This window comes from Nerophis lumbriciformis, linkage group LG16 (genome assembly GCF_033978685.3).
Source record: "Nerophis lumbriciformis linkage group LG16, RoL_Nlum_v2.1, whole genome shotgun sequence".
Classification (NCBI taxonomy): Eukaryota; Metazoa; Chordata; class Actinopteri; order Syngnathiformes; family Syngnathidae; genus Nerophis; species Nerophis lumbriciformis.
Window position 1 is genome coordinate 5,947,163 of NC_084563.2, and position 12,436 is coordinate 5,959,598.

The 12,436-nt window shown below is 37.5% G+C and overlaps 1 protein-coding gene across 2 annotated transcripts in view; it reads left to right on the forward strand.

Annotated features, from left to right (window-relative positions):
* Nucleotides 1-12,436, forward strand: part of tgfbi (transforming growth factor, beta-induced) — a 47,632-nt gene that overhangs the window by 21,220 nt on the left and 13,976 nt on the right. Inside the window, exons 5-10 of one of the 2 annotated variants that reach the window (XM_061976540.1) lie at nucleotides 110-274; nucleotides 421-567; nucleotides 636-777; nucleotides 850-1,062; nucleotides 11,572-11,709; nucleotides 11,777-11,919. In XM_061976540.1, coding sequence (XP_061832524.1) covers nucleotides 110-274; nucleotides 421-567; nucleotides 636-777; nucleotides 850-1,062; nucleotides 11,572-11,709; nucleotides 11,777-11,919 — 948 coding nt within the window. The remainder of the gene's footprint in view (nucleotides 1-109; nucleotides 275-420; nucleotides 568-635; nucleotides 778-849; nucleotides 1,063-11,571; nucleotides 11,710-11,776; nucleotides 11,920-12,436) is intronic. The other variant, XM_061976541.1, reaches the window with a different exon arrangement.

Below are 12,436 nucleotides of genomic sequence, written 5' to 3' on the forward strand. Positions count from 1 at the left end.
GAAGAACCATGGTGGACCAGGACTTGATGGAAAGGGATTCCACTGTACAATTGTTTTATTGACTGATGTGAACAGACTGACCTCATGAAGTGTGTGTGGTCCTTGCCAGGAGATCCTGGATGCGCTGGTGAGCAACGTCAACATCGAGCTCCTCAACGCTCTCCACTATCACATGGTCAACCGCAGACTGACCTCTGAGGAGCTCAAACATGGCTCCTCCTTCCCCTCCATGTACCAAGACTTCCACGTGCACCTGCAACACTACTCCAACGGGGTAACACACACTCACACACACACACACACACACACACACACACACACACATGCGTTGTGTGGTGTGCGTAGGTCACTCTCCCTAGTTAGTGTCACTGGATGTGCACGTTGAACATTGTTGACAAGCAAAGAACTGTTCATGTTCAGATCGTGACGGTGAACTGCGCCCGGCTGATCAAAGCCGACCAGCACGCCACCAACGGGATCGTGCACGTGGTGGACCGCGTGATCACAGCCATTTCCAACAACGTGCACGTTCTCATCGACGTGGACGACGACCTGGAGACCCTGCGTGTAAGTCCACCACTCAAAGGTTTCAGTGGAAGAAACTGCTCTTTGCTGACTTCCTGTGCGGCTTCAAGACGGCCATTGCGGCCGCCGGTCTCACCAGTATTTTGGAGAGCGAGGGTCAGTACACCATCTTTGCTCCTACCAACGAGGCCTTCGAGAAGATTCCTCCAGAAACCTTAAACAGGATCTTGGGGGACCCCGTGTCTCTTCGAGGTAACCAGCAGGAAACATTTGCCTCGTTGGAACGGTTCTCTCATGGTTGTGGTCCTGGTTCCAACCCTTTAGACCTGCTCAACTACCACATCCTGAAGAACATGCGCTGTGCGGAGTCCATCGTGTCGGGGACGCCCATGGAGACGCTGCAGGGCACGGTTCTGGAAGTGGGATGTGACGGAAAGGAGATAACTCTGAACGGGAAGGCCATCATCACCAAGAAGGACCAGCTCGGAACCAACGGGGTCATCCATTACATCAACCAACTGCTCATCCCGGACTCAGGTAGCACCAGGGCCGTCACTTGGATTTGACAAACACCCGGGTCAAAAGAGGAACTTAGAAAAGGCTGAAATCATGAGTATCGCAGCACCATAGACATGATATCCACACAGTCAAGTTCTAGAATAACAATCATGAGTATCCCAGCACCATAGACATGATATCCACACAATCAAGTTCTAGAATAACAATCATGAGTATCGCAGCACCATAGACATGATATCCACACAATCAAGTTCTAGAATAACAATCATGAGTATCGCAGCACCATAGACATGATATCCACACAATCAAGTTCTAGAATAACAATCATGAGTATCGCAGCACCATAGACATGATATCCACACAATCAAGTTCTAGAATAACAATCATGAGTATCGCAGCACCATAGACATGATATCCACACAATCAAGTTCTAGAATAACAATCATGAGTATCGCAGCACCATAGACATGATATCCACACAATGAAGTTCCAGAATAACAATCATGAGTATTGCAGCACCATAGACATGATATCCACACAATGAAGTACTAGAATAACAATCATGAGTATTGCAGCACCATAGACATGATGAAGTTCTAGAATAACAATCATGAGTATCGCAGCACCATAGACATGATATCCACACAATCAAGTTCTAGAATAACAATCATGAGTATCGCAGCACCATAGACATGATATCCACACAGTCAAGTTCTAGAATAACAATCATGAGTATCCCAGCACCATAGACATGATATCCACACAATCAAGTTCTAGAATAACAATCATGAGTATCGCAGCACCATAGACATGATATCCACACAATCAAGTTCTAGAATAACAATCATGAGTATCGCAGCACCATAGACATGATATCCACACAATCAAGTTCTAGAATAACAATCATGAGTATCGCAGCACCATAGACATGATATCCACACAATCAAGTTCTAGAATAACAATCATGAGTATCGCAGCACCATAGACATGATATCCACACAATCAAGTTCTAGAATAACAATCATGAGTATCGCAGCACCATAGACATGATATCCACACAATGAAGTTCCAGAATAACAATCATGAGTATTGCAGCACCATAGACATGATATCCACACAATGAAGTACTAGAATAACAATCATGAGTATTGCAGCACCATAGACATGATGAAGTTCTAGAATAACAATCATGAGTATCGCAGCACCATAGACATGATATCCACACAATCAAGTTCTAGAATAACAATCATGAGTATCGCAGCACCATAGACATGATGAAGTTCTAGAATAACAATCATGAGTATCGCAGCACCATAGACATGATATCCACACAATCAAGTTATAGAATAACAATCATGAGTATCGCAGCACCATAGACATGATGAAGTTCTAGAATAACAATCATGAGTATCCCAGCACCATAGACATGATATCCACACAATCAAGTTCTAGAATAACAATCATGAGTATCGCAGCACCATAGACATGATATCCACACAATGAAGTTGTAGAATACCAATCATGAGTATCGCAGCACCATAGACATGATATCCACACAATCAAGTACTAGAATAACAATCATGAGTATCGCAGCACCATAGACATGATATCCACACAATCAAGTTCTAGAATAACAATCATGAGTATCGCAGCACCATAGACATGATATCCACACAATCAAGTTCTAGAATAACAATCATGAGTATCGCAGCACCATAGACATGATGAAGTTCTAGAATAACAATCATGAGTATCGCAACACCATAGACATGATATCCACACAATCAAGTTCTAGAATAACAATCATGAGTATCGCAGCACCATAGACATGATATCCACACAATGAAGTTCCAGAATAACAATCATGAGTATCGCAGCACCATAGACATGATATCCACACAATGAAGTTCCAGAATAACAATCATGAGTATTGCAGCACCATAGACATGATATCTACACAATGAAGTACTAGAATAACAATCCTGAGTATTGCAGCACCATAGACATGATGAAGTTCTAGAATAACAATCATGAGTATCGCAGCACCATAGACATGATATCCACACAATCAAGTTCTAGAATAACAATCATGAGTATCGCAGCACCATAGACATGATGAAGTTCTAGAATAACAATCATGAGTATCGCAGCACCATAGACATGATATCCACACAATCAAGTTCTAGAATAACAATCATGAGTATCGCAGCACCATGGACATGATATCCACACAATGAAGTTCCAGAATAACAATCATGAGTATTGCAGCACCATAGGCATGATGAAGTTCTAGAATAACAATCATGAGTATCGCAGCACCATAGACATGATATCCACACAATCAAGTTCTAGAATAACAATCATGAGTATCGCAGCACCATAGACATGATGAAGTTCTAGAATAACAATCATGAGTATCGCAGCACCATAGACATGATATCCACACAATCAAGTTCTAGAATAACAATCATGAGTATCGCAGCACCATAGACATGATGAAGTTCTAGAATAACAATCATGAGTATCCCAGCACCATAGACATGATATCCACACAATCAAGTTCTAGAATAACAATCATGAGTATCGCAGCACCATAGACATGATATCCACACAATGAAGTTGTAGAATACCAATCATGAGTATCGCAGCACCATAGACATGATATCCACACAATCAAGTTCTAGAATAACAATCATGAGTATCGCAGCACCATAGACATGATATCCACACAATGAAGTTCTAGAATAACATTCATGAGTATCGCAGCACCATTGACATGATATCCACAAAATGAAGTTCTAGAATAACAATCATGAGTATCGCAGCACCATAGACATGATATCCACACAATCAAGTTCTAGAATAACAATCATGAGTATCGCAGCACCATAGACATGATATCCACACAATGAAGTTCTAGAATAACAATCATGAGTATCGCAGCACCATAGACATGATATCCACAAAATGAAGTTCTAGAATAACAATCATGAGTATCGCAGCACCATTGACATGATATCCACACAATGAAGTTGTAGAATAACAATCATGAGTATCGCAGCAGCATAGACATGATATCCACACAATGAAGTTTTAGAATTACAATCATGAGTATCGCAGCACCATAGACATGATATCCACACAATGAAGTTTTAGAATTACAATCATGAGTATTGAAGCACCATAGACATGATATCCACACAATGAAGTTGTAGAATAACAATCATGAGTATCGCAGCACCATAGACATGATATCCACACAATGAAGTTCCAGAATAACAATCATGAGTATCGCAGCACCATAGACATGATATCCACACAATGAAGTTCTAGAATAACAATCATGAGTATCGCAGCACCATAGACATGATATCCACACAATGAAGTTTTAGAATTACAATCATGAGTATCGCAGCACCATAGACATGATATCCACACAATGAAGTTTTAGAATTACAATCATGAGTATTGAAGCACCATAGACATGATATCCACACAATGAAGTTGTAGAATAACAATCATGAGTATCGCAGCACCATAGACATGATATCCACACAATGAAGTTCCAGAATAACAATCATGAGTATCGCAGCACCATAGACATGATATCCACACAATGAAGTTCTAGAATAACAATCATGAGTATCGCAGCACCATAGACATGATATCCACAAAATGAAGTTCTAGAATAACAATCATGAGTATCGCAGCACCATAGACATGATATCCACAAAATTAAGTTCTAGAATAACAATCATGAGTATCGCAGCACCATAGACATGATATCCACACAATCAAGTTCTAGAATAACAATTATGAGTATCGCAGCACCATAGACATGATATCCACACAATGAAGTTCTAGAATAACAATCATGAGTATCGCAGCACCATAGACATGATATCCACACAATGAAGTACTAGAATAACAATCATGAGTATTGCAGCACCATAGACATGATGAAGTTCTAGAATAACAATCATGAGTATCGCAGCACCATAGACATGATATCCACACAATCAAGTTCTAGAATAACAATCATGAGTATCGCAGCACCATAGACATGATATCCACACAGTCAAGTTCTAGAATAACAATCATGAGTATCCCAGCACCATAGACATGATATCCACACAATCAAGTTCTAGAATAACAATCATGAGTATCGCAGCACCATAGACATGATATCCACACAATCAAGTTCTAGAATAACAATCATGAGTATCGCAGCACCATAGACATGATATCCACACAATCAAGTTCTAGAATAACAATCATGAGTATCGCAGCACCATAGACATGATATCCACACAATCAAGTTCTAGAATAACAATCATGAGTATCGCAGCACCATAGACATGATATCCACACAATCAAGTTCTAGAATAACAATCATGAGTATCGCAGCACCATAGACATGATATCCACACAATGAAGTTCCAGAATAACAATCATGAGTATTGCAGCACCATAGACATGATATCCACACAATGAAGTACTAGAATAACAATCATGAGTATTGCAGCACCATAGACATGATGAAGTTCTAGAATAACAATCATGAGTATCGCAGCACCATAGACATGATATCCACACAATCAAGTTCTAGAATAACAATCATGAGTATCGCAGCACCATAGACATGATGAAGTTCTAGAATAACAATCATGAGTATCGCAGCACCATAGACATGATATCCACACAATCAAGTTCTAGAATAACAATCATGAGTATCGCAGCACCATAGACATGATGAAGTTCTAGAATAACAATCATGAGTATCCCAGCACCATAGACATGATATCCACACAATCAAGTTCTAGAATAACAATCATGAGTATCGCAGCACCATAGACATGATATCCACACAATGAAGTTGTAGAATACCAATCATGAGTATCGCAGCACCATAGACATGATATCCACACAATCAAGTACTAGAATAACAATCATGAGTATCGCAGCACCATAGACATGATATCCACACAATCAAGTTCTAGAATAACAATCATGAGTATCGCAGCACCATAGACATGATATCCACACAATCAAGTTCTAGAATAACAATCATGAGTATCGCAGCACCATAGACATGATGAAGTTCTAGAATAACAATCATGAGTATCGCAACACCATAGACATGATATCCACACAATCAAGTTCTAGAATAACAATCATGAGTATCGCAGCACCATAGACATGATATCCACACAATGAAGTTCCAGAATAACAATCATGAGTATCGCAGCACCATAGACATGATATCCACACAATGAAGTTCCAGAATAACAATCATGAGTATTGCAGCACCATAGACATGATATCTACACAATGAAGTACTAGAATAACAATCCTGAGTATTGCAGCACCATAGACATGATGAAGTTCTAGAATAACAATCATGAGTATCGCAGCACCATAGACATGATATCCACACAATCAAGTTCTAGAATAACAATCATGAGTATCGCAGCACCATAGACATGATGAAGTTCTAGAATAACAATCATGAGTATCGCAGCACCATAGACATGATATCCACACAATCAAGTTCTAGAATAACAATCATGAGTATCGCAGCACCATGGACATGATATCCACACAATGAAGTTCCAGAATAACAATCATGAGTATTGCAGCACCATAGGCATGATGAAGTTCTAGAATAACAATCATGAGTATCGCAGCACCATAGACATGATATCCACACAATCAAGTTCTAGAATAACAATCATGAGTATCGCAGCACCATAGACATGATGAAGTTCTAGAATAACAATCATGAGTATCGCAGCACCATAGACATGATATCCACACAATCAAGTTCTAGAATAACAATCATGAGTATCGCAGCACCATAGACATGATGAAGTTCTAGAATAACAATCATGAGTATCCCAGCACCATAGACATGATATCCACACAATCAAGTTCTAGAATAACAATCATGAGTATCGCAGCACCATAGACATGATATCCACACAATGAAGTTGTAGAATACCAATCATGAGTATCGCAGCACCATAGACATGATATCCACACAATCAAGTTCTAGAATAACAATCATGAGTATCGCAGCACCATAGACATGATATCCACACAATGAAGTTCTAGAATAACATTCATGAGTATCGCAGCACCATTGACATGATATCCACAAAATGAAGTTCTAGAATAACAATCATGAGTATCGCAGCACCATAGACATGATATCCACACAATCAAGTTCTAGAATAACAATCATGAGTATCGCAGCACCATAGACATGATATCCACACAATGAAGTTCTAGAATAACAATCATGAGTATCGCAGCACCATAGACATGATATCCACAAAATGAAGTTCTAGAATAACAATCATGAGTATCGCAGCACCATTGACATGATATCCACACAATGAAGTTGTAGAATAACAATCATGAGTATCGCAGCACCATAGACATGATATCCACACAATGAAGTTTTAGAATTACAATCATGAGTATCGCAGCACCATAGACATGATATCCACACAATCAAGTTCTAGAATAACAATCATGAGTATCGCAGCACCATAGACATGATATCAACACAATGAAGTTCTAGAATAACAATCATGAGTATCGCAGCACCATAGACATGATATCCACACAATGAAGTTTTAGAACTACAATCATGAGTGTCACAGCACCATTGACATGATATACACAATGAAGTTCTAGAATAACAATCATGAGTATCGCAGCACCATAGACATGATATCCACAAAATGAAGTTCTAGAATAACAATCATGAGTATCGCAGCACCATAGACATGATATCCACACAATGAAGTTCTAGAATAACAATCATGAGTATCGCAGCACCATAGACATGATATCCACACAATGAAGTTTTAGAATTACAATCATGAGTATCGCAGCACCATTGACATGATATCCACACAATGAAGTTTTAGAATTGCAATCATGAGTATCACAGCACCATTGACATGATATCCACAAAATGAAGTTCTAGAATAACAATCATGAGTATTGCAGCACCATAGACATGATATCCACACAATCAAGTTCTAGACTAACAATCATGAGTATCGCAGCACCATAGACATGATATCCCCACAATGAAGTTCTAGAATAACAATCATGAGTATCGCAGCACCATAGACATGATATCCACAAAATGAAGTTCTAGAATAACAATCATGAGTATCGCAGCACCATAGACATGATATCCACAAAATGAAGTTCTAGAATAACAATCATGAGTATCGCAGCACCATAGACATGATATCCACACAATCAAGTTCTAGAATTACAATCATGAGTATCCCAGCACCATAGACATGATATCCACACAATGAAGTTCTAGAATAACAATCATGAGTATTGCAGCACCATAGATATGATATCCACACAATGAAGTTCTAGAATAACAATCATGAGTATCGCAGCACCATAGACATGATATCCACAAAATGAAGTTCTAGAATAACAATCATGAGTATCGCAGCACCATAGACATGATATCCACAAAATGAAGTTCTAGAATAACAATCATGAGTATCGCAGCACCATAGACATGATATCCACAAAATGAAGTTCTAGAATAACAATCATGAGTATCGCAGCACCATAGACTTGATATCCACAAAATGAAGTTCTAGAATAACAATCATGAGTATCGCAGCACCATAGACATGATATCCACACAATCAAGTTCTAGAATAACAATCATGAGTATCGCAGCACCATAGACATGATATCCACACAATCAAGTTCTAGAATAGCAATCATGACTATCGCAGCACCATAGACATGATATCCACACAATGAAGTTCTAGAATAACAATCATGAGTATCGCAGCACCATAGACATGATATCCACAAAATGAAGTTCTAGAATACCAATCATGAGTATCGCAGCACCATAGACATGATATCCACAAAATGAAGTTGTAGAATAACAATCATGAGTATCGCAGCACCATAGACATGATATCCACACAATGAAGTTCTAGAATAACAATCATGAGTATCGCAGCACCATTGACATGATATCCACAAAATAAAGTTCTAGAATACCAATCATGAGTATCGCAGCACCATAGACATGATATCCACACAATGAAGTTCTAGAATAACAATCATGAGTATCGCAGCACCATAGACATGATATCCACAAAATGAAGTTCTAGAATAACAATCATGAGTATCGCAGCACCATAGACATGATATCCACACAATGAAGTTCTAGAATAACAATCATGAGTATCGCAGCACCATAGACATGATATCCACACAATCAAGTTCTAGAATAACAATCATGAGTATCGCAGCACCATAGACATGATATCCACACAATGAAGTTCTAGAATAACAATCATGAGTATCGCAGCACCATAGACATGATATCCACACAATGAAGTTCTAGAATAACAATCATGAGTATCCCAGCACCATAGACATGATATCCACACAATGAAGTTCTAGAATAACAATCATGAGTATCGCAGCACCATAGACATGATATCCACACAATGAAGTTCTAGAATAACAATCATGAGTATCGCAGCACCATAGACATGATATCCACACAATGAAGTTTTAGAATTGCAATCATGAGTATCACAGCACCATTGACATGATATCCACAAAATGAAGTTCTAGAATAACAATCATGAGTATTGCAGCACCATAGACATGATATCCACACAATCAAGTTCTAGACTAACAATCATGAGTATCGCAGCACCATAGACATGATATCCCCACAATGAAGTTCTAGAATAACAATCATGAGTATCGCAGCACCAAAGACATGATATCCACACAATGAAATTCTAGAATAACAATCATGAGTATCGCAGCACCATAGACATGATATCCACACAATGAAGTTCTAGAATAACAATCGTGAGTATCGCAGCACCATAGACATGATATCCACACAATGAAGTTCTAGAATAACAATCATGAGTATCGCAGCACCATAGACATGATGTCCACACAATCAAGTTCTAGAATAACAATCAAGTTCTAGAATAACTATCATGAGTATTGCAGCACCACTGACATGATATCCACAAAATGAAGTTCTAGAATAACAATCATGAGTATCGCAGCACCATAGACATGATATCCACAAAATGAAGTTCTAGAATAACAATCATGAGTATCGCAGCACCATAGACATGATATCCACAAAATGAAGTTCTAGAATAACAATCATGAGTATCGCAGCACCATAGACATGATATCCACACAATCAAGTTCTAGAATAACAATCATGAGTATCGCAGCACCATAGACTTGATATCCACACAATGAAGTTCTACCATAGATTTTTATTATTTTTATTATGTGTATGTTTGGAAAATTCACACAATAATAATAATAATAATAATAATAATAATAATACACCAAAATTAATTTATTTAATATTATTAATATTATTATTATTATTATTATTATGTGAATATTCCAAACATTCACTCAATATGCTTTTCTACACCAAACTGAATCTATTTATTATTATTAATTTTATTATTAATATTAAATATTATTATTAGTATTGTGTGAATGTTCCAAACATTCACACAATATGCTTTTCTACACCAAAATGTATCTATTTATTATTATTAATATTATTATTATTATTATTATGTAAATGTTCCAAACATTCACTCAATATGCTTTTCTACACCAAAATTCATCTATTTATTATTATTATTGTGTGAATGTTCCAAACATTCACACAATATGCTTTTATACACCAAAATTAATCTATTTATTATTACTGTTATTATTATTATTATGAATATTAGTGTGTGAATGTTCCAAACATTCACACAATAATAATAATAATAAATAGATTACTTTTGGTGTAGAAAAGCATATTGAGTGAATGTTTGGAACATTCACATAATAATAATAATAATAAATAGATTAATTTTGGTGTCGAAAAGCATATTGTGTGAATGTTTGGAACATTCACACAATAATAATAAAAACAATAATAGTAATAATAAAATTAATATATATGTATACTATAACATCATGTGACACCTCTGATGAAGGCTGCAGAAGCAAGGTAGCCGAACCTTGTCAGGTACAAAACTTGACCTTACTAGCCTATATAATTTAACCATTTATAAATAAAAAGGTTACAAATATCTGGTTAGAATTAATTTTTTCGGTTACAAATCTTATTTTTGGTTACGATGCAAACTCAATCTTGTGGGCAGGACCTCATGTTGGAGGCCTTTTATTTGCTCTTCGGTATTTTCCGTCCAGGTGTGGAAGTAGCACGTAGCCACGCCCATATGGTCACGCCAAAGGCTTCTGGCATGTTGTTCAGAGGAGGCCCCGCCCACAAGATTGAAATTGAGTCTTAACTGGAAAAAAGATTTCATTTTTGTTTTGTTGCAAAAGAAGAGACATTTCTCTCCATACGAGGGATGCTTCCATGAAAAAACTCTTATTTTGCTAAAAAGTCGACTGAATCCATCTTTTTAAAAAAACCAACAACAACTCTTTGTCGTGCAGCAAAAACTCTGCTGGAGCTAACAGAAAGCTCCAATGTTGCTACGGCGACCAGAATGTTTGTGGAGGCGGGTCTGAGCCCACAACTGAAGGGCTCCCAACCTTTGACCGTGCTGGCACCTGTGGACCAGGCCTTCACAGGTAACGTGTGCACGAGCCTGGTCTTGGCCATGGCTTGTCAGGTGACTTGTGTGTGTGTGACTGACAGCAGGTGGGAGCAGCATGGCCGACATCAGCAAGGTGATGAGCAACCACATCGTGAAGGGGCAGCTGTCCTCCAAGTCCTTGTATCACAACCAGGAGCTGCAGACGCTGGGAGATGTTACACTTCGAGTCTTTGTCTACAGAAATGTGAGAACTTGGAAACAAAGCCCAACTTAGCAGCACTTCCTGTTTCTTATTGTGTGAACATTCACTCAATATGCTTTTCTGCACCAAAATTCATCTATTTATTATTATTATTATTATTATTATTGTGTGAATGTTCCAAAACATTCACACAATTTGCTTTTCTACACCAAAATGCATCTATTTATTATTATTATTAATAATATTGTGTGAATGTTCTAAATATTCACACATATCATTTTCTACACCAAAATTCTTCTATTTATTTTTATTATTATTATTATTATCATTATTATTGTGTGAATGTTTGGAACATTCACACAATATGCTCTTCTACACCAAAATTCATCTATTTATTATTATTATTATTATTATTGTGTGAATGTTCCAAGACATTCACACAATATGCTTTTCTGCACCAAAATTCATCTATTTATTATTATTATTATTATTATTGTGTGAATTTTCCAAATATTCACACATATGCTTTTCTACACTAAAATTATTCTATTTATTTGTA